The following is a 25049-nucleotide window of genomic DNA, read 5'->3' on the forward strand; positions in this document are numbered from 1 at the left end:
TAAGAGGGAGCCTCCTGCTGGTCATAAAAAAAACCACACTCTGTGAACAACAAGGTGTCAGCCTATTTATCTTAAACTATAAACTAATACTGCCCTGTGTCTTTTATCGTACTGCAGTATGTGTGTCATAAATCTTAATGTGGCATTTAAAACATTTAATTTTGTTTTTCGTTTGTTTGTTTTTTTTAAAAAAACCATTATCTAATTCACTTTAAGAAATATTATTAAAAGTCTTACTTTTTCATGAAGCCAAATAACACTTTTATATATTCCAGACAGGGAATAATGGTCTGATTTGATTTGACACTATAATATTTTTTGAATCAATATGGCTTATCTGGTTCTAAACTGTATCAAACTGTTTTTCTGCTATAGTAGATACGAAAATTAGCGGGATGTAAAAGGAAAAAAATGTAAATGGAAAATAAATAGAAGAGATGAGCGAACTTGCAGCAAAATTTTAACAAGTCAGGTTTTTCAGTGGAACAGACTGTTTCACAGAGAGGTGCGGAGTTCCAGCGATATGATATTTAAGTTCTGCTTTTGCTTTGTCATTCTACAAATGCTCTGATATTATAAATTTGCATGGTGCTGAATTTTTAGTTGATGAATAGAGCTGGGATGGCGTCAATTCATTCTACTGCGTGGGGTGGTCGGGGTAGGACTGGGAACACATATGTTGTGAAAAGTTTTGAATTTTTCTCGCATCTCTAGTAAATACACATAAAGCAATAGAAAATCTATAGCAGTGATTTGCAATTCATCATACCAGTTGAGAGATTCAAATACAAAAATGTGTGACAATATTTTAAATACATGTTATGTTTTAAATTTAGATGGGATTAATCTAGACAAGCAGTAGATGACCACTACATTTTGTAATTGAATTGTACTTAAATCTGTGCATTGTAGGTGGTGCAGAAGAGAGAGTCACATGACTACAGATGTCTCTTCAGAGTCTGTTTCGTACCCAGGGATCCCTTTGATCTCCTGCAGGAGGATCCAGTTGCCTTTGAATATCTCTATTTACAGGTCAATGTTTACCAACCCTTTATCCATTATCTTCTGCCTTGGCTTATCTAGACTTCCCCTCACCTGTCTTTCCTCTCAACAGTCCATCCTAAATGCTGCAGCGAGACCCAAGTTCATTTTCTGCTGTGTCACTCTGCAAATCCTTACACTGGCTCCCCATTACCTTCCAGTTCAAGCTAATGCATACTCGCCTTCAAAGCTCTCGCTAACATCTCCCCTACCTACATCTCTTACTATGTCACGAGTTAGACTCCTTCTAGCTCTGTTAGACTTGGCTCTGACCTGCTCCACCACCATTCCTGTCTCCAAGACTTCTCCCATGCTGTTCTCCACTTATGGAACTCTCTATCTCACCAAACCAGACTCTCTTCCCACCTTCAATACTTTAGCTGTCCTTCAATGTAATGTGATGAACCTCATTGTTAGTATTAGTCTGTTAGTATTAGGTATTTTCCTTATGTAATGACTTCTTAAATTCCTATACTTAAGCCATGCCTAAATATATAACACAAGTTAACCCGTGCATGATACTCATGCATTCTAGTCAAATCAAGCTACTTAAGGTGTTAAAAAGGTTCTTGTCATGCATTTGGGCCTAGCCCAGGCCTCCTCAGGGGAAGAGCGTTACTTCCCAACGCAAGCGCCCTTTTTTAACGTTGTTTTGTCCACATGTCACCACCTCATCATTTTTCTCCATCACCTCATCCTTCATCTTCATCGCCACATCCTTCATCAAGCTACTTAAGGTGTTAAAAACTCCCCACTGTCACCCCTGGCAACCACCAACCACTCCCAACTGTCACTTCTCCTTCAAGAAATATATAGGTCAGTGTGTAACTCTGCCCAGCAGGTGGCGCTGCAGCTTGGTTTTTTTTTTCACACATGCCACTAGGCATTTATATAGTAGATGTGAGAGTGTAGTTTCATTAATGGATATATGTTTTAGTTTGAATGTTTGAGTCTTATGCAATAATCTGGCCCAATACTTTATCAATGAAGAGCTGCAGCGATGTACTTCAGGAGAGATTTGCGGTGGAGATGAAATGCAGTGTTGCTTTACGCTTGGCTGCCCTGCACATACAGGAGCGGATTCATACTTGTGGCCAGCCGCAGAAGATATCATTCAAGTACATTGAGTAAGTAGCTGGGGAATGTATTCTCAAACATATTTATGAGTTTGTGTACATAATTAATACATATGACCAAAAAGACTTAGAACAAACAATACAGATATTCATATAAATTCAGATATAGCAGTTGTATTTAGACTGTACACTACTGCAAACTTGTCTGCACTTCTAATGACTCAATTAATGCAAGTAGACAGCGGTGGAACTAATGCCATGGCAAGGGTTGTGGCTTCTACAGGGACTGGGGATTAGGAAGAGCGTGGGCCTCTTTTAAGCATATTTGGGCCCAGAGCATGTGCAGTGAAGTTCCAGCTGCTTGAAGTTTGCTCTGAAGTCTCAGAAAGGTGGAGGTGCATTTGCTGTGGGGTCTGGTGATGCCATATTCTTTCCCTGCAATGTAGATTACATAACTACTTCTTTAGTAGTTATATAAAATATGATCTATTGAGGGATGTGAGATATTGTCTATTGTTTGTAAATCTGTAGGATTTTTATCAGCATTTACTTATGATGTGTATGTAATAGGACAGTCGTCAGCCTCAGTGTGGCTCATTTATGAAAGTGCAGAAGCGCGTTACAAGTGCTCTCTGTGATCTCATCTAGCTACTGTTGTGCTAATGCACTCAATTTTACAGGCGAGCGCAAGGTTTTGCTGGCCACGATGATGGCATCTATAGGGATGCAAACGTTTGCACTGTCTAATGGGAGGCATGGCGCCTAGATTTGCACTTAAGTGAAAAAAAAAAGATTATTTAAATGATCTGGCTGGGTTGTAGAAGGTGTATTTACATGTACTGTATTTGCACACCATTTTACATGTAGGTGCACAGTATTCTCCTGCCCATAAAATGACTTATTCTCCAAGTGGTGAGAGGTTTCTGGACACCCAACTTCTCTCTATACTTTTAAAGTCATCCATTTTGGACCTACCAGCTAGACTTTAGTGGGAAAATCCATCTCTGGGTGTAATAAAAAGCACAACACACAAATATATATTAAAGTACTCTCCCTCACTCTCCCTTGAGATTACTTTAAGACATAAATGTTGCTAGACTGAGCAGTTAAAATTGAATGAAGGGGAGGTCCTAAAGTGGAAGATGGTTGGGCTTTGTAGGGACGGTTTTTACTCTTTCCACCATGCATATTTTCCAGAGTATTCACTAACCACCAAAGGTAGGCACAGACTGATATTATGGGTCTGATTCCACAAATGCACTTGGCAGATAGGCACACTTGAGTAAAAAGAAAATCAGTGAAGGACATCATATTTTATGAGTCATAAATTACCTATTGTTTCTCTACCCTACCTACCTGTGCTTAAATCAATGCTACCTGCTCACACTACCTCTATTACATATGTCAATACACATTTCACCTGTGCTCCTTCCTGCAGCTACTGTAGTGTGATTACTGACAGTGGGAGGGGAGTAGTGGCATAAGGAAAGGAAGGATTGTTCCTCCCATTCCCCTACTCCACTCACCAGGTCAATCACTGTGTGCACTGAGCAGTTGCTGAGGGTTGGGTACGTTTTTTTTTGATGGTGTGAATTTCGACAGCGAGGAGACCTACAAATAAAAATCGAATTGAGGAACAAACAATTTCAATCTAAATAGACTTACCTGAAAACCGACGCTGCACATCTCCGATGCACCAGCATGCTGACCGCAACTTCTTCCGAATGAAGAACTCTCCGGCAGTACTGTTTCACGTCATCGCAACTTCTATTAATATTAATTTAAAGCTGCAATGTCGGGTTAAATGTTTCAAACACTTAACCTGCGGGGTCCAGACATTGCCGCTTTACATTAACATTAATAGAAGTCACAAACAGTACTACCGTAGAGCTCTTCATTCGGAAGAAGTTGCGGTCAGCATGCCGGTGCATCGGAGATGTGCAGCATCAGTTTTAAGGTAAGTCTATTTAGATTGAAATCGGTTTCGTTTTTTATTTGTAGGTGTCCTTGCTGTCGGAATTGTGGTAATCGTACCACCACCCGGTCGCTGACCGTCTTGGATAGCACAAGGAGAAGGAAAGACACTGCCTGCACACAAATACACAAGCATTCAGACAGTTCTTTTCATGGCTATTTTAATCCATTAACTAACAATTTCTTGCTGGTCATTTTTGCCCATTAATAATAAAGTTTCATATATTTCATTGTTGGAGTGAATGTTTTGCCAGTTGTTTTTGTAATACTTTAAAGTAAGACAATTAAAAATACATGTCTTTTTATAACATTCCTATGCTAAGACAGAACAACCGTCCCACAACATTTTTATCTTATTGTTTAAGTCAACGGTCCCTTTTGATATTTACTTTTATCAATATAATGTCAAGTAATAACATGGCAAACCACTTGATATTTTGTCTGTCTCCAACAGAAAAGATTGGGGAATAGACAATTTTCTATCTCCAACTTTATTACGGAACATGAGAGGAAAAGACATAAAGAAAGCCATTAGCTTTCATATGAAGAGAAACCAATGCATTCTCGAGCCAAGACAAAAGGTAGATATCATGGTGACTGCTTTTTCTAATGCATGGATTTGTGAGAAATGTTTTTTTTAATTGAGCATAAGCAAATGTTTCATATTATAAATGATATACATTATAAAACAATGCACTTAATATTAGGTATTTGCAAATCATGTGTATGTAGTAGCTATTTCCTGTAGTCCTTGTATGATAGTGTGTCTGCACAGGGGAAGAAAAGTTTTACCTTTTATTACCAATCTAGAACAAGCGTTTATATACACATATTATATATATATATATTAGGGATGAGCGCACTCGGATTTATGAAATCCGAGCCCACCCGAACGTTGCCGATCCGAGTCGGATCCGAGACAGATCCGGGTATTGGCGCCAAATTCAAATCTGAAACTGAGGCTCTGACTCATAATCCCGTTGTCGGATCTCGCGATACTCGGATCCTATAAATTCCCCGCTAGTCGCCGCCATCTTCACTCGGGCATTGATCAGGGTAGAGGGAGGGTGTGTTAGGTGGTCCTCTGTCCTGGTAGATCTCGTGCTGTGCTGTTTAGTTCTGTGCTGTGCTGTTTAGTTCTGTGCTGTGCTGTGCTGTGCTGTGTTCTGCAGTATCAGTCCAGTGGTGCTGTGTGCTGTGCTCTGTCCTTCTGAGGTCAGTGGTGCTGCTGGGTCCTGTGCTGTGTCCTGTTCAGTCCAGTGGTGCTGTGTCCTGTGCTCTGTGCTTCTAAGGGCATAGTTATTTCCCCAATATTCCCCTGTGTTTAAAAAAATAAAAAAAAGTTATTTAAAAAAATACCAAAAACTAATTTAATTTTTTTTAATTACCACAAAATTTGCACAACCAATCCTGCAGTATAAGCCCATTGGTACTGCAATATTACCAAGTTCACACATTCAGCAGTAAAAGTCCAGTGGTACTGCAATATTACAAAGTTCACACATTCTGCAGTATCAGTCCAGTGGTGCTGTGTCCTGTGCTCTGTCCTGCTGAGTTCCGTAGTGCTGCTGGGTCCTGTGCCGTGTCCTGTTCAGTCCAGTGGTGCTGTGTCCTGTGCTCTGTGCTTCTAAGGGCATAGTTATTTCCCCATTATTCCCAAGTTTTTAAAAAATAAAAAAAAAGTAAAAAAAAATAAAAAATAAAAAATTAAAAAAAAAAAATATAATTATAACCAAATTTGCAAAACCAATCCAGCAGTATAAGTCCATTGGTACTGCAATATTACCAAGTTCACACATTCTGCAGTATCTTGTGCTACATATAATGGAGACCAAAAATTTGGAGGATAAAGTAGGGAAAGATCAAGACCCACTTCCTCCTAATGCTGAAGCTGCTGCCACTAGTCATGACATAGACGATGAAATGCCATCAACGTCGTCTGGCAAGCACGATGCCCAATCTCCTAGTACAGGGCATGTAAAATCCAAAAAGCCCAAGTTCTCAAAAAACAGCAAAAAAAGAAACTTAAAATCATCTGAGGAGAAACGTAAAGTTGGCAATATGCCAATTACGACAAGTAGTGGCAAGGAACGGCTTAGGCCCTGTCCCGTGTTCATGACTAGTGGTCCAGCTTCACCCAAGGATCTAAGCCCTCCTCCCCCCCCCTACAAAAAATTTAAGAGAGTTATGCTGTCAGCAACAACAACAAAACAGCAAAGAACTCTGCCTTCTAAACAGATGACATCACAAATCCCCAAGGCGAGTCCAAGGGTGTTGTTGGTTGTGAACCCTGACCTTCCCATCACTGTACGGGAAGAGGTGACTCCATCCAGCATTTGCAGCACGCCCTCTGCATATGCTGGAAGGATCACCCACAGTCCAGTTACAGATTTGGCTAATGAAGGTGTGAATGTTGTACACTGGGAGGAGGATATTGATGTAGCTGGCGCTGAGGAGGATGTTGATGATTATGATGCAGACAGATACCAAATTGCATTTCTCAATTTCTATTTATATTCTAGATTATATAACGGCTGAAAAGTTTTCTGTTTTACTCCTAGTGGAGAGGGGATCTGATGCAGACAGATACCAAACTGCCTTTGTCCATTTCTTTGTATATTTGAATTGCTAGTTCTACAGTCTATGCAGGCTGCTTTATTTATATTCAACTACAAGTGTAGGGCGGGGGGGGGGGCATAGATAGCCACCAAAGTAACGTGGTCCATTTAATTTCACTTTCTAGCTCCACAGTCTGTGCAGCCTGTTTTTTTTATCTTCAAAGTATTTATATTTACAAGCCTTGCAATCTAAATTAACTAAAGGTAGTGACGTGGTAGAACTCCAAAAGGCAGTTTGGAAGCCCCTGTACAAACTGGCTCTATTTTTTAACTGAGTTGTCCCCCCTCCAGTGTGTACTCGGAAAGAGTTTTTAGTGCAGCGGGGAACCTGGTCAGTGAGCGGCGAAGGAGGTTGCTTCCTCACAACGTTGAAAAAATGATGTTTATAAAAATGAATAATCAATTCCTCAATGAAGTACAGCACTGCCCTCCAGACAGTACAGAGGGACTGTGGTTGTGGAGTCCAGCGGGGACGAATTGATAATGTGTGAGGAGGAGGAAGTACACACTGTAGGGGGAGAGGAATCAGAGGTTGAGGATAAGGACGACATCTTTCCTCAGTAGAGCCTGTTTCATTTGTACAGGGAGAGATGAATTGTTTTATTGGTGTGGGGGCCCAAACAAACCAATCATTTCAGCCACAGTTGTTTGGTAGGCCCTGTCGCTGAAATGATTGGTTTGTTAAAGTGTGCATGTCCTATTTCAACAACATAAGGGTGGGTGGGAGGGCCCAAGGACAATTCCATCTTGCAACTTTTTTTTTGGCATTATGTGACCATTCAACAGTCGTTTGCCATGTTCAAAAAGTAAAAGAAAATGCCAACAAATTCAATAAATTAAATCAAAAGTTAAATGCCCTGTCATTATTTAAAACAAGAGGTTTTGACGTGCTAGAATTAGTGTAGTGTTAAGATGTTATAAACACTACACTTGGAAATTGGAGGAGGTAATGTGGCCCCGGTATCAAATTGGGTACCGGGGCCACCCCACTACGCAGTCCAGATACTTGTTTGGTGGAATTCAGACCAGTTGAGGGTGTATTTATTTTATTGTGGCCCCGGTATCAAAATGGGTACCGGGGCCACCCCACTACGCAGTCCAGATACTTTTTTGGTGGAATTCAGACCAGTTGAGGGTGTATTTATTTTATTGTGGCCCCGGTATCAAAATGGGTACCGGGGCCACCCCACTACGCAGTCCAGATACTTGTTTGGTGGAATTCAGACCAGTTGAGGGTTTTATTATTATATTGTGGGGACCACTCTATCTATACCACACTACAACTCTATACCACTCTATTTAATACTTTAATTCTATTTAATACTTTAATTCTATTTAATACTTTAATTCTATTACTAATTACCATAAAGAGGAACTGACGCTTCTATTTAATACTTTAATTCTATTAGTAGTTACCATAAAGAGGAACAAAATAAACCAATTTTACCAAAAGTATAATATGACTTAGACTTACAAACACTACACTTGAAAGATGGTGCCTTTAAATGAAAAAGTCAGTCTTCATTGCACGACTATGTGCAACAGGGACAGTTTTTTGGTTTACAAAGTCAACAAATAACACTTCGACCCTGTCTGTCTTTAACATACTTGATGGGATCTCAATGACGAATTGTCTGTACCATGTTTGGAGGAGGTATTGTGGCCCCGGTATCAAATTGGGTACCGGGGCCACCCCACTACGCAGTCCAGATACTTGTTTGGTGGAATTCAGACCAGTTGAGGGTGTATTTATTTTATTGTGGCCCCGGCACCAAATTTACTACCGGGGCCACTCCACTGTGCAGTCCATATTTAGGTGTATCATATATTAAACAACGGTGACAGTTGATGCCCAATTTTTTAATTATATTGTGGCCTCGGTACCAAATTGTGTACCGGGGCCACCACACTACGCAGTCAAGATAGATAGATGCGTATCATAGATAAAGTACATTCAGTGGTGTGGGGCAAATTGAAAAATATTCAAAATGCACTGACATTATCAAAAACAAGAGGTTGTCACACGCTAAAACTCCAACATGTATATGATGGAGAGGATGGAGGAGCAGCCATATGTGTAGTGTAATGCAGACCTGTTGAAGGTTTTTTATATATTTTATTGTGGTGCCCAGTGCCCACTCCTCTACGCAGTCCAGGTACATTTATTGGTGCGAATCATAAAAGTTCAGGGTTTTTAATATATATTGTGGTGACCCACTCCTCTAGGCAGTCCAGGTACATTTATTGGTGCGAATCATAAAAGTTCAGGGTTTTTAATATATATTGTGGTGACCCACTCCTCTACGCAGTCCAGGTACATTTATTGGTGCGATTCATAAAAGTTCAGGGTTTTTAATATATTGTGGTGACCCACTCCTCTACGCAGTCCAGGTACATTTATTGGTGCGATTCATAAAAGTTCAGGGTTTTTAATATATTGTGGTGACCCACTCCTCTACGCAGTCCAGGTACATTTATTGGTGCGATTCATAAAAGTTCAGGGTTTTTAATATATATTGTGGTGACCCACTCCTCTACGCAGTCCAGGTACATTTATTGGTGCGAATCATACAAGTTGATGGTTTTCTTATTATATATATATTGTGGTGACCCACTCCTCTAGGCAGTCCAGGTACATTTATTGGTGCGAATCATAAAAGTTCAGGGTTTTTAATATATATTGTGGTGACCCACTCCTCTACGCAGTCCAGGTACATTTATTGGTGCGATTCATAAAAGTTCAGGGTTTTTAATATATTGTGGTGACCCACTCCTCTACACAGTCCAGGTACATTTATTGGTGCGATTCATAAAAGTTCAGGGTTTTTAATATATTGTGGTGACCCACTCCTCTACGCAGTCCAGGTACATTTATTGGTGCGAATCATAAAAGTTCAGGGTTTTTAATATATTGTGGTGACCCACTCCTCTACGCAGTCCAGGAACATTTATTGGTGCGATTCATAAAAGTTCAGGGTTTTTAATATATATTGTGGTGACCCACTCCTCTACGCAGTCCAGGTACATTTATTGGTGCGAATCATACAAGTTGATGGTTTTCTTATTATATATATTGTGGTGACCCACTCCTCTAGGCAGTCCAGGTACATTTATTGGTGCGAATCATAAAAGTTCAGGGTTTTTAATATATATTGTGGTGACCCACTCCTCTACGCAGTCCAGGTACATTTATTGGTGCGATTCATAAAAGTTCAGGGTTTTTAATATATTGTGGTGACCCACTCCTCTACGCAGTCCAGGTACATTTATTGGTGCGATTCATAAAAGTTCAGGGTTTTTAATATATTGTGGTGACCCACTCCTCTACGCAGTCCAGGTACATTTATTGGTGCGATTCATAAAAGTTTAGGGTTTTTAATATATTGTGGTGACCCACTCCTCTACGCAGTCCAGGTACATTTATTGGTGCGATTCATAAAAGTTCAGGGTTTTTAATATATATTGTGGTGACCCACTCCTCTACGCAGTCCAGGTACATTTATTGGTGCGATTCATAAAAGTTCAGGGTTTTTAATATATATTGTGGTGACCCACTCCTCTACGCAGTCCAGGTACATTTATTGGTGCGAATCATACAAGATGATGGTTTTCTTATTATATATATTTTGGTGACCCACTCTTCTAGGCAGTCCAGGTACATTTATTGGTGCGATTCATAAAAGTTCAGGGTTTTTAATATATATTGTGGTGACCCACTCCTCTACGCAGTCCAGGTACATTTATTGGTGCGATTCATAAAAGTTCAGGGTTTTTAATATATTGTGGTGACCCACTCCTCTACGCAGTCCAGGTACATTTATTGGTGCGATTCATAAAAGTTCTGGGTTTTTAATATATTGTGGTGACCCACTCCTCTACGCAGTCCAGAAAGATACCTTGTTGCAACGTTTTGGACTAATAACTATATTGTGAGGTGTTCAGAATACACTGTAAATTAGTGGAAATGCTTGTTATTGAATGTTATTGAGGTTAATAATAGCGTAGGAGTGAAAATAAGCCCAAAAACTTGATTTTTAAACTTTTTATGTTTTTTTCAAAAAAAATCCGAATCCAAAACCTTAAATCCGAACCGAGACCTTTCGTCAAGTGTTTTGCGAGACAAATCCGAACCCCAAAAATAACGAAAATCCGGATCCAAAACACAAAACACGAGACCTCAAAAGTCGCCGGTGCACATCCCTAATATATATATATATATATATATATATATATACACACACACACACACACACATACACATACATACATATATATATATATATACACATATACACATACATACATACATACATACATACACAAATGCATACATATGATGATCCTAAATTCAGCGCTCAAACAATTGCTGCAGAGTCAATTCCCCAAAGATATAAGTACACAAATATCAAACATAAATAACATAAAATAAACAATATAGGGATTCGACCTAGCGCTATTGGTCCCTCAAAGTGAATGTAAATACTCTGTATCACAGTGTTATTCAAAAATATGAATCAAAGTTACAGATATAATTGTATCATCTGGAGATATAGGGCAATCCAATATGTTTCTTGATAAACAAATGTCTCCCCCAAAATAATAAGACTTGCAGAATAAATTCTGTCTAGGTTCAAGTAGCGGGTACTTGTAATCTCCGTTCGGGAAATTCAGTCTTCTAAATGGAATCTGCACCTCTCACAATCCCCGATAATATGCAAATAAGGAAAAGTTTCTTGTGCAGTATGTTTTGATAAAATCACTTGTATTTATTCTACAACAAATAAAATCCATAAAAAATAGTCACATACAAAATGGAAAGTAGTTGCTCGTACCAGATCACAGAATAAGAAGCGCATGTAGAAATGGAACTAAACGTCCAAATTATCCAAGCGATTCCCCTGCATCCAAAGTCTGTGTCCAGATCAAGCAAAACATCCGTCCGATATTGTCCACCAGCGCATTTCGACTGAGAGTCTAGATAAAAGTGATTTTATCGAAACATACTGCACTAGAAACTTTTCCTTATTGGTATATTATCGTGAACCTAGACAGAATTTATTCTGTAAGTCTTATTATTTTGCGGGAGACATTTGTCTATCAAGAAAGAGATTGGATTGCCCTATATCTCCAGATGATTCAATTATATTTATTTATTTTCATCTGTTGCTTTGATTCATGTTTTTGAATAACACTGTTATGCAGCGTATTTACATACACTTTGAGGGAACAATAGTGCTAGGTCGAATCCCTATATTGTTTAATATAGTTATATATATTGTTATATATTGTTATATATAATGGTCGATGTATACAGTGTAAGCTAAATTTGTAGCACCGATTTGTGCTGTGAATCAGAATATTTTGTCGAAAGGCAAAGTTTGAATCTGACCTGTCTAATGTATGCTGTTGCCCTGTGAGTGGTGCTTCAAAAAACCATTCCCACCCATTAGCTTCCCTTTCCTGGTTCCAATATATAATAATTCCAAACTGCAATTTATGTGCACATTTGGGAAACATATTGCTCACTATGGTGCCTCAATCCAGCTCTGCATGCATGTTGGTATAATAAGATGGCTCTTAAAGTAAGTGTCATACATGCATACTGACATTATTGAAATGCTTGTATAGCTTTTTTTTTAATAAAAGAACTTTAATTTTATATCTTTTTACATTACTTATGATATGCAAAATGCTAATTCTAATAAATGTTTCTCGAATTATATGTCCCATAATATTAACTACATATGCATAAAAAAAAGCCTGTGCGGAAATATAAGCCACTGCTACCAATAGGAGATATTGTTTTTGCCTCTGCTAAGTAACAGCATAGCAATAAAACACCACCTTCAAGCATGTAGTAGCATTGAATTAACACTTATGTTGTCAGTGTAAAACATGCAGACATTTGGGGGTATATTTACTGAACTGCAGGTTTGAGATGTTGCCTATGGCAACCAATTAGATTCTAGCTGTCATTTTGTATAATGTACTAAATGAATGATAACTAGAATCTGATTGGTTGCTATAGGCAACATTTCAACTTTTTCAAAACTGCAGTTTAGTAAACATACTCCTTGGTGACTAATTGAATGACAGATTGGTTTAACTATTATGGCCATTAACCATAATATACAAGGTACTGTGATGTTAAAAGATATCTTGTAACACTAACAAATATACCAATTTTATATGTTGATGTTGTATTAAGTTTTTCTATGGAGGTTGTGAGCTATTGATCTCTGCCATCAGCTATATCACACCTAAAGAATGTGGAGTTCATAAAGAAAAGTCAAAATACAAATTTATACTTCAAGGCATTATTGCCCTGGTTTGGTGGGTCCCTTAAATGATCCAGTGGTCCAGCACTGCAATGCTCTCCTACTTCTGCTCGCCCGGTTTAAGCAGTTGTTGATGCCCATCTATGAACTTCTTATGCAAATCAAAAATTCCTGAGGGAAGGTCATCACCAGGTGTCCCATTTATTAGTGGCTGTGCTTCCTGCCTGTTAAGTATCATTCCTTATTGCAATGATAATGGATGATACAAGGCGGCTGTTTATTAAAAAATCATGCCAGTACAGCACATCCTATAGGAGACTGTCCTACCGATGCCTTTCCGTAACTAAACACTCTGAGTCGTGAATGTGAAAGCCATTTTTCGTTACTTAATGGAGGAGAGAGCAGGAAGTCTGCCGGAGAGGGATCCAAAGATCCCTCCCCTGCGATTCTCTCCCCTTAGGGTAGAAATGCTAATGTGTTAGCCATCGGAGTCAAGATCCGAAAGCTAGACTTTTTGGATCTTCTTATATTAGCTCATAAAATAAATGGGGACTGCAGTTTAATGTGAAACTTAGCCTAAAAAGATTATATTAAAAGGTTTGACTCTTTGAAAAATGGATAATAATTGACACTTAGGGGCAGATTCATCAAAGGCCTATCAGCCCTAGTATTGGTGAAAAACGTTTTAAGCTCAGGTAGTAGTAATTGCTAATCTCACTATTGCCCAGTGGAGTGGACAGAACACAGCAGGAGATAGTGAGCAGCCTAGATAGTAATAGCGTATCACATAGAATCCTTTAAACAATCTGGGTCAAACACTGAGAACAGAACAGATTAAGACGCAAGGTACACTAGGTCAAGCAGGAACTAGCTTTAGTATGGTAACAGGAAGGGGTTTATAAAGCCAGCAGACCTGACTGCGTGGGAGGAAAGGATGCTACTATTGTTGTTGGGCAATTAGTCCAGAGTGTAGAGGCAGATATCCTGCACATAATGAGAGTTAGTACAATACACTGCCACTTAATAAGGAGAAATGCTGGTAACAGATTAGAAATGCTGCGGTGACCACCGCATAACTAAAAACACATCACGGCACAATGGCTGACAGGGAAAGGATGCCAATTAAAGATCTGACATGTAGCGGTGATCATCAAATTCCTAAACACATGAGAACGCAGTCCACTGTCACCTCACAGGGAAAGGACTCTGGTAACAGATCTGATATGTGGTGATGACCACCATACACTTAGTACAACAGGGTGCAATCTACTATTGCCTGACAGAGAAAGGACGCCAGCCACAGTTGTTAGGCAACTGATCCGGCATGCTGCAGTGATCACCATTTTTTTTTAACAGTTTATTGTATTTGCCTGTCAGGATCTTATAAAAAACTGCTGTGTGTGTGTGTGTGTGTGTGTGTGTGTGTGTGTGTGTGTGTGGGGTTGAAGAATAATGTATATGGTCACCTATTTTTTATAATATTAACAATATTATTATTATTATTATTATTATTATTACTATTATTGTTATTATTATTATACAGTTGAAAAAGATTTAGCCTGCTGTAGCACCTATTCTGCCATCAAGGCAGTTTACTTAGTGATCTAAGTCTGTGACTTGGAATGTAAGCTAGACACCTAAAGCAAACCTGTTCTGACAACCAAGGAAAGGTAAGTTAATTCTTCTTCTAATGAGACATAGCAAAGTAACTTTTTCTCTTATATGTTTTAGCAACCTGTAACTGCAGCTCAGGTTCGGCTACATTATTTAAAGATTCTGGGAGATTTGAAAACCTACGGTGGAAAAATATTTAATGCCACACTAATGGTATGTTGTTAAAAAATTATATTATGAGCATTTTTCTAGTGAAATGTATGACAGTTATAGTGCACTTAATTTAAATATTATTATGTATATTTTCATAGTGTACTAATTCAAATGCCCACCTTTGTTGACATTTTTGTTCTGCTCAGTTAGATTTAATATACCCAAAAGGCTGAGTTTTGTCGATATAAATCACAACCTTACATTTCACCAGATAAACTCTCTAGCAGAATGCATCTAACAGTAGTTGAAGAATATTATATTCAGCGGGCAGGGGCTGGTATACAGCCCTCTGCATATATTTGCTATCCCACTACCCACCAATGCTACCCCCCCCCCCCCCAGAAATTTTCCATCCCTGGCTTGAATGCTTGAATATATTTTTGTGCTGAGTATTTCTGATTGCTGATTTGTGCAGATGACACAGCTTAGCTTTCTCTACCTGCAACCAGATTGGGCTCAGTCTTGTCCACTAGACACCATATTGGTCTTCACTTAAGTCACTAGCCAACAGATTTTTATACCAGTCTTATTTACTCAGTATTATATACTAGCTAATTGAATAGGTTCTGCATCAGATACTTGTCACCAGCAAAGTGCACAGGGTTATATCCAGAAACATGCACACGGGAAAGTGGGCTCAGACACAAAACATGTCCCGAGAGCCGTGCCCCATGGGTGTGGGTCCTAAAGGTGTGCTGTTCTCTTTCACTTCTGTTGAACTCTGTTAAACTCTGCTAGTCCCACAGGCGGACAAAACTTGTGATGCATTTATAGGAATTTTATACAAGATACAATTAAGTGATTAAGTAAAGCAGATGCCACAGATCAAGGAGAGAGATAACACTATCCTAACTTGGATTACTTTAAAAGGAATTACAAGAAAACAATATAACAGAGCCAGGACTAATAAAATAACTTTTGGGATGTCATTATGCACATAAGACACCACTCATGCCAATTGAACTATAATGAACAGAGATATAAGTTTAGTGCAAATGAGGAGTTTGGAGAGGGCATAGCGTACCTGAAAAAGAATACATCATTGTTACTGTTTTCTAGGTCACAAAAGGTCTGGCTGGCTATTTGAAATTAATAACATTATTGTATTCAAACTTACACTCTGTTGAACACATGTAGATGAGACACTTTGAATTGGCACACACTGACCCTATTATTTTTACATGATATTAGTTTGGTCACCTCCAGCTCAATATCCCTAGCACTATTTACTGTATTCCTTTACCCGTTCTCTTGTGTAATCATTTAGGGCTTGATTCATTAAGGAATGTAAGGCAAAAAAAATGAGTATGTTTTCACCTGGACAATGCAAGGGATACAAATTAGTTTATTATTTTGCACATAAGTTAAATACTGTCTGTTTTTTCATGTGACACAAATATTTGATAGCTTATTTGTACACTGAAATTAAAAGTTGATCTAGGACATGCCCTACCCCAACTATAACTCTGTCCCCACATTTTAAATTTACCCCCCCCTCCAATCCAACATGGTTTTGCCAAGGTTCAAAGTTACTATTTTTTTTTGCTTACCTTTCCTTAATGAATCAGATCCTTAGTCATTTATTACATATACAATCAAAGCAAGTCACTTCCAGGCCTTTTCATCCTCTCCTATCCCCTACCTTTCTCACCTAAGTGAATTTTTTAAGTTTCTTGAAAAACAGTGACATATTTTGTTTTCTGGCAGCTGCAGGACAGAGAATCATATGTTACTCTTCTTGTTGGAGCCAAGTATGGTATCAGTCAGATTATCAATAACAAATTGAACATCATGATAACTTTAGCAGAATTCACCAATATCAGCAGAATAGAGCTGACCCCAGAGTCTGAAAAAGTGAGCTTGGTAAAAGTCTATCTTCAGGATGTCAAGGTAACTGCAATTCAGTGCTGCAAATACATTACAATGATTTTTACTCCTATATGAACAGTAAACATAAAAAAGTTTTTATTTTGCAATTTCTTAGGGTACCATACTTATGATAGGTGAATTGTATATTGTATATGATAATATCAGACGGACCTACACTTGTTGTCTTGCTGACTGCTACTAAAATGATAATCCAGAGAATCTGTACAGCTTTCACAACTGCATATTGGAGCAAAGTCCATGATAAAAGTAAAACACATAAAGACTCCGCCATAATGAATATGATACAGGTCTCTCTTTTGCCTATGGAAAAGCCCTAAAAAGGTCCAAAGTTTCCAATGTGGTACTTTTTAGATGTTGATAATGGCCATTGGATCATTAATCCCTCCTGGAACAAAATAATTAGTTTGTAACCAGATGTAATTGGTGCAGTTTTAAATGATTGGTAATCAGCTGTTATTCTTAATTTTACTGTAAATTTGGAGGCATAGGGTTTAGATTTCAGATGTCCAGATTATTTTACATGACAATATTTTTGGTGGACCATGGTCAGTTATCAGGCTGCCCAAAACTGAGCATGAAAATCCTCTTGTATCTACCATCTACTACAGGTACAAACCTGCACACACACTAAAGACACTATACAACTCTATAGTTTGGCTCTACAGAATAACTGTCATTCTAACAATAGCAATCAGAGTTGGCTAGAACAGTAAAACTCATTATCTGCACCAAAGCATAGTTACACAGCCAGATATGGTAACTCTCCTTTGTTAAGAGGGTAGACTTGTGGTTGTAACAAATATCCCAATACTATAATAGTAATTGCTTTTTGGCTATTTTATTTTTTGTGTACATATTTGGTCCTATTTTTGTTTCTTAATTTTTTGGGTAAAATATTTATTATCAGATGTATACAATTACTGTACAATTATGCTATTTTTATTTGAGAAGAAGGAAAACAATTTTTGTACTAGTTAGTTAACAATTCTGTTCTTAAGAATTGTAGGTATTTGTAGGTGTTTGTATTGATATTTTATTGCGCTAACAATATATTTTTGTTTCACCAAGCCACTTTCTCTGCTATTGGAATCAAGTAATGCAAAGGACATTGCATGTCTCATTTCTGGTTATTGCAAGTTGTTTGTGAGTTCTGCTGCTCCCATATTTGAGTGGCCTGGGGATAATTTATATCATCGGATATCTGCAGAGGAAGGTAAGAAAGGGCAAGTCCTCTGACTAACTTCTAACTCTTTATTGACTAAATGAATAGATTTTAATTACAAGTTTTCAAGACTAACATCTCAGCCATTGTATAAAACATTTATTCATATTTGGCAAATAGTGGGGAATAGAAATGGTAGCAAAGGCAAAGGACTTAGGAGGAGGGTTGAATGAAGAGATGTGTTTTGAGAGCACATTTGAAGACTTGGAGACTAGTGACTAATCTAACAGTTGTGGGAGTACATTCCACAGGTCAGAAGCAGCATGGGTAAAATCATGGAGGCAGGAATTCAAAGAGGTAATTAGTATGGTATTAACGTGGCGGTCATGGAAGTGGGGCTGGAGTTAGTGTAGATAGAAATGAGGTTAGAGATATAGGAGGGAGAGGAGTGGCTGAGGGCTTTGTAGGTGAGGAGTTTGAACTTGATTCTGTAGGAGACAGGGAGCCAGTGTGTCAGGCACCGTCCCTCCGCTCCTTACGGACGGCCGGCCTGTCACTTCCCCTGTTGCGCCTGGTTGCCAGGCAACCAGACGCGATACTTCCAGCAGGACCGCCGGGCTACTCTGCTCATATGCATCCCGTTGCCAGGCAACGGGACGTTAATTTGGTCCCGGACTAAAGCAAAATTCCTTAAAGCCACTCAACATAATAAGACATTTGTTGATCATCCCCGGAGACCTATGCCAATTCTTTCTGTATGGAACCAGGTGTGGCTATCCACCAGAAATTTGAAACTCGAAGTACCCTCTATGAAACTGGCACCTCGTTTTATTGGACCCTACCCTATTTCACAGGTCATCAATACTGTCTGTTACAAGTTGAAATTACCTTCCTTCTCTCAGGTGCCACAACAATTTTCATGTCTCTTTGTTACGACCATTTGTACTCAACAAATTCTTCCAGCCTCTGTCTCGCCCTGCACCTATCCAGTCTTCCTCCAGTGAAGAGTATGAGGTTAGTTGAATCATGGATTCCAGCACACTGCATGGTCGCCAACATTTCCTGGTTCACTGGAAGGGATTCGGTTCAGAGGAGAGGTCCTGGGTGGACAAACAGGATTTACAGGCCCCTCGTTTATTCAAAGAATTTCGTAAACAACAGACTGAGAGGAGTGAAGGGTATACTGTCAAGCGCCGTCCCTCCGCTCCTTCGGGATGGCCGCCTATCACTTCCCCCGTCGCGTCTGTTTGCCAGGCAATCAGATGCGTTACTTCCGGTAGGACCGCCGGCTAATCTGCTCATGTGCATCCCATCAACGGGACGCTATTCGGATCCCCGGCGGCGGCTGATGACATCACCCCACTGGCACCTCATTGGCTACTAGCACTATTTAAGGCTGACTCTGACACCATGCTGGTGCCAGAGTATTGGGTCATCCTGCTCCAGCGTTCCTGTGTATTATTTGGCTTGTTCTGACTACTCCTTTGCTCTCCAGTGTTTCCTTATTGACCTGGCTTGTCTGACCACTCTATTGGATTTTCCCTGTGCATTGTTCTCTACTGGAAGTTACCGACCCAGCTTGTCTGACCATTCTACTGGATTCTTCCCTGTGTACCTCTGCTGTCTGCACATTACAGTAGAGGCTTACTCTCTCTTGTACCTCGCTATACGGCTCAGTAAAGGACCGATACCTGCGCGTCTCCTGCAGCAAAACCCATACCTCCTTGCGGGGGTTCCTGGAGAAGACCGGGGGCGCATTAGACTCCACACCTTCTACTTCAGCTGTGCTAACGTTAGCAGGTACCCCTTGTATCAGAGTTGTGACAGTATACTCTGGCCATGACTACAGAGGGTACAGGTGAACCGTCTGCCCGTGATTTACTTCTTCACCTAGCACGAGTGGAGCAGCAAAAGACGGATCAAGCCCGCCTTCTACAGTGTGTTCAAGGGGTTGTTACTCAACTAGACGCCCTACAAAGTTCCCTTACAATCATGACTGCAGTAGTTGTTACCACCTCTGCTTCGCCTAGTGTGTCCACAGCCTCCACTTCCTCCAGTCTGCTTATTCCACCGCCAGAAAAGTTAGATGGAAACTCTAAAAGGTGCAGAGGCTTTTTGAATCAATGTGCTATACAATTTGAATGCAATCCTGGGGCTTTCCCTTCGGAGCGGACCAGGGTAGCTTTCATAATTACTCTCTTGAGTGGCCAAGCTCTTGCCTGGGCCTCTTCACTCTGGGAGCATAATGATCCTCTAAATGGAAATTCTGCATTCTTCATTGAATCCTTCAGGAGGGTTTTTGATGAACCTTGGCAGCTTCTGGTCTATTAAACCTTTGTCAGGGTAATTTCACCGTAGGACAATACGCAGTGCAGTTCCATACGCTGGCATCAGAGTTCCTTCGGATTTAGACACACTCATATCACTATGTGTTAGAGTAGACTTGTGTTATAGAGAATGAACACAGGAACGATCTTCCTCCAGACGTTTTGTTCCATGGCTGGCACACCAGTTCCAAAATCTGGTGATACCCCGGAGGAACCTATGCAAATTGGACTTTCCCTTTTGTCCCCTGAGGAACGGGAGAGACGATTCAAGCAACATCTGTCTTTATTGTGGTGATCTCCATGCCTGTCCTAAGAGACCGGGAAACTCCTAGACGGTATAAGAAAGACTAGTGGTGAGTCGAAACGTGTTGGCAGTAGGGACCAGACCCGACCCTCGACAGACTTGGATTTGTTGTATATCAATGCCCTGTTTTGGATATAGTCTGGTGCGAGTCCCTTTTATACATTGCTGGATTTAATTTTTTTTGTATGAGTATTTAATTGTTTTATGCAATTTATCATACATATGAATAAAAAGGTTAATGCACTAGATCTCCCTTCTCTATTACTTTGTATTCAATATGGAAAGAGTTGCGGTTCCCTAATGGAGGAAGGATTTGTCTCTGATTGAAGGCTGACAATAATCAGGAACACTGTAAGCATAGGTCCTGTGGGGACAAGGTGTGCTGAAAGAACACAAGCTTCCTTTTGGTGTTATCTAATAAGGACTGTACAGTGTTTATCTGGAACTTTTCCTTCATTATTTTGGGAACTATTTAAAATTATATGTGATATACTACACTATGTTGTATTTTTATTCTAAGTTTCAGTAAAAAATTGAAAAATTTTGGGACATTCTCAGAAACACTGAAACAAAGAGAAGTGCCTTTAACTCTGATGTGTCAGGAATAGGCGCTACATGTATGTACACAATTGTTTTGCTTGTATATTGATTATGTAGGGAGAGAGTGGATCCTCTTCTTTGTAATGGCCCTGCAGTCTTTCAGTCGTTGTTCAAAGAAATTTTTCAACACTTACTGTACACTTCGGTAGTGGTCTGTCTGGTTGATATTCTGGTGTTTTCCAGGGACCTCTGCTACCATCGTGCTCATGTCAAAGAAGTTCTATCCAGATTACGCAAACATCGTCTCTACTGTAAACTAGAGATATGCGTTTTCAAGATGTCTCAAGTTCCTTGACTTGAATTCATTGTGTCTGGCAAGGGGTTATAGATGGACCCGGCTAAAGTCTCTGCTATTTTGGATTGGCCTCAGCCCCAGGGCCTTAGGCGAGATTTATCGGTTTTTCCAACTACTACCGACAATTTCTCAGGACTTCTTGACCAATCTTGCACCCATCACGGCATTAACCAGGAAGTCTGCCAATCCTAAAGTCTGGTCGCTTTTCTTTGCACGGTTCAATCTGGTCCTTACCTTCTGTCCCAGAGTTAAGTACAACCGAGCAGGTCTTTTGATGATTCTGACCATCTGACACCTTTGGAACCTCAAGCTATCATTGACCCCTCCAGTATTGTAGCACTTACCAGAGCAAAGACCTGTACTTCTCCTCCTTGCCAATCCTTCCTGGAAGCCCATTTAAGATTCAAAGCTTTACACTGGGCCCATTCTTCTCGCATTTCTGGTCATGCGGGTGTGAAGAAGAATACTGCATTACTATGCTGTCGGTTCTGGAGGTCCTCTATTTGCTTGGACATTCGCAAATTTATTGCTACTTGTACAACCTGTGCCCAACATAAGACTTCCAGAAGATTTCCTGCTGGTTAGCTTCATCCTCAACCCATTCCGAATTCCCCCTGGGAGAGCATTTCCATGGATTTCATAACAGACCTTCGTTCTAACACAGAGTATAATACCATCTGGGTTGTTATCGACAGGTTCTCTAAGATGGCTCACTTTGTACCGTTATGTGGTTTGCCTTCTGCTAGTCAATTAGCTGTTACCTTCATTAAGGAAATTTTTAGGATTCATGAATGTTCTAAGGAGATCATCTCCGATCGTGGGGTAAAGTTCAGTTCTCGTTTTTGGAGAGCATTTTGTAAAAATCTAGGCATGGACTCAAAGTTTTCATCCAGGTATCACCCACAAACTAACGGCCAAAGAGAAAGAATAAATCAGGACCTAAAGACCTTCCTTCGGTGCTTTTCCTCCAAGAATCAGAAAAACTGGTCTCAGCTCCTTCCCTGGGCAGAATTTTCTCATAACCATAATGTCCATGAGTCTATGGTATTTTCTCCCTTCTTTATTGTGTTGGGGACCCACCCTATTATCCCGGATCCTTTTGTTTCCTCAGGCTCCTCTGTTCCTGCTGCTGATTCTCTTCTTCGGAAATTTTCGCTTATTTGGTCCCGGACTAAAGCAAAATTGCTTAAAGCCACTCAACATCATAAGACATTCGCTGATCGTCGCCGGAGACCTATGCAAATTCTTTCTGTGGGGGACCAGGTGTGACTATCCACCAGAAATTTGAAACTCAAAGTACCCTCTATAAAACTGGCGCCTCGTTTTACTGGACCCTACCCTATTTCACAGATCATCAATCCTGACTGTTACAAGTTGAAATGACCTCCTTCTCTCAGGTGCCACAACACTTTTCACGTCTCTTTGTTATGACCATTGGTGCTCAACGAATTCTTCCAGCCTCTGTCTCGCCCTGCAACAATCCATTCTTCCTCCAGCGAAGAGTATGAAGTTAGTCGGATCTTGGATTCCTGCACACTGCATGGTCGCCAACATTTCCTGGTTCACTGGAGGGGCTTCGGTCCAGAGGAGAGGTCCTGGGTGGACAAACACAATTTACACGCCCCTCATATACTCAAATAGTTTCGTAAACAACAGACTGTAAGGAGAGGAGGGTATACTGTCTCCTTCGGCTGCCAGGCAACCAGAACCACCGGCTACTCTGCTTATGCGCGTCTCATTGCCAGGCAACTAGGCGCTATTCGGATCCCCGGCGGCGGCCGATGACATCACCCCGCCGGCACCTCATTGGCTACTAACACTATTTAAGGCTGTCTCTGACACCATAGTGGTGCCAGAGAATTGAGACATCCTGCTCCAGTGTTCCTGTGTATTATTTGGCTTGTTCTGACTACTCCTTTGCTCTCCAGTGTTTCCTTATTGACCTGGCTTGTCTGACCACTCTATTGGATTCTCCCTGTGCACTGTTCTCTACTGGAAGTTATTGATCTGGCTTGTCTGACCATTCTACTGGATTCTTCCCTGTGTACCTCCACTGTCTGCATGTTACAAAATCAGCTTACCTGACTACTCTCTCCTGTACCTCGCTATATGGCTCAGTAAAGGACTGTGATCTGCGCGTCTCCTGCGGCATCATCCATACCTCCTTGCGAGGGTTCCTGGAGAAGACCGGGGGTTATACTACGCACCTTCTACTTGAGCTGCACCAACGTTAGCAGGTACCCATTGTATCAGAGTTGTGACACAGTGTAGGCACTGGCAGAGAGGGTCAGCAGAGACTGAGGGTGATGGAGGAAAATAAGTTGGGCTGGTGGCATTGAGGATAGAATGAAGAGGGGTGAGCTGGGAATAGGGTAGGCTAGAGAGGAAGAGGGTACAGTCGTCTAGGTGAGATTTTGAAGCACTGAATAAGTTTTGTCCGCTTCCAAGGTAAGAAATACCCTATCCTGGAGATGTTCAGGAGGTGGAACCAGCAGGATTTGGAGAGGGACTGAATATGGGAAGTGAAGGAGAGGAAGGAGTCCCAGGCAGCAGTTTGAGAAACAAAGGAGAGTGTAGTGCTTTCAATGAATAGGGAGTGGAGGGGAAGAGAGTGGACTCTGGAGGTCGGGAAGTCAATGATTTCAGTTTTAGCATATTGAGTTTCAGAAAGTGCTGGTCCTTCCAGGATGTAATGGCCAAAAGACAGCTTGAGACAGATGAGAAGAAAGGTGGGAGGTGTAGTGGTCAGGTGAAAAGAGGTAAATTGGTTGTCATCAGCATACAGGTCATATTGGAAGCCAAAGGAGCTGATGAGATCACCAAGAGAGTAGGTGTAGAGGGAGAAGAGTAGTGGGCCAATAACACATTCTTGCAGGATTCTGACAGGTAAGGGAAGAGAGGAGAAGTGGAGTCAGATGTAGAGACAAAAAAGGACTAGTTGGTAATGTAGGAGGTAAACCAGGAGAGGACAGTGTCACAGAGGTCAATAGAATGGAGCATTTGCAAGATAAGACTGAGGTCAAAGGTATCAAGGGTAGCAGAGAGGTTGGAAGAAATAACAACAGAGACGGGACCCTTAGGTTTAGCGGTGAGAAAATCATTGGTGACTTTAGTGAGGGCAGTTTTGGTGGAGCAAATTGAATGAAAGTCAAAGTGAATTGGGTCCAAGGAAAGGTAGGAGTTGAGACGGTTGTAAGCATCCTACTCAAGAAGCTTGGTAGCAAAGGGAAGGAGAGAGATATGACTGTAATTAGAGAGAGAGGCAGGGTCAAGCGACGGTTGTTTGAGTATGTGAGAGACAAGGGCATGTTTGAAGGAGAAGAGGAAGTTGCCAAACAAGGGGGATAGACTGAGGAGGTGTGCAAGGTGGAAACATGCCTCACAAGAGAAGGAGTGGAGGAGGTGGGAGGGGATTGGGTCGAGCAGGAAGGTGGGGTTTTGAGGAGAGAAGGGTGCAAACTTCATCTGCAGAGACTAAGGGGACGTGGATGACAAAGTCAAGAGCAGAGAGCGAGTAGGGGAAGATAATATAATGTAATAACATTATAGAAAAAAATTTAGATTTGTTTTGTAGTCAACATATGAAACTATTTAAAGTTTGTTTTGCTTCAATATTTTCTATGGTTAACAAGCTCATCTAAGTAACATGTAAAAAAG

General features: G+C 40.5%; 1 protein-coding gene across 1 annotated transcript in view; it reads left to right on the top strand.

Annotated features, from left to right (window-relative positions):
* FRMPD1 (FERM and PDZ domain containing 1) overlaps nt 1-25049 on the top strand; it is a 144822-nt gene that overhangs the window by 110201 nt on the left and 9572 nt on the right. The window contains exons 9-14 of the mRNA XM_075208398.1: nt 913-1032; nt 2032-2168; nt 4546-4672; nt 14719-14814; nt 16522-16704; nt 17773-17917. Of these exons, the coding sequence (XP_075064499.1) occupies nt 913-1032; nt 2032-2168; nt 4546-4672; nt 14719-14814; nt 16522-16704; nt 17773-17917 (808 nt within the window). The remainder of the gene's footprint in view (nt 1-912; nt 1033-2031; nt 2169-4545; nt 4673-14718; nt 14815-16521; nt 16705-17772; nt 17918-25049) is intronic.

Source organism: Mixophyes fleayi, chromosome 1, assembly GCF_038048845.1.
Source record: "Mixophyes fleayi isolate aMixFle1 chromosome 1, aMixFle1.hap1, whole genome shotgun sequence".
Lineage (NCBI taxonomy): Eukaryota > Metazoa > Chordata > Amphibia > Anura > Limnodynastidae > Mixophyes > Mixophyes fleayi.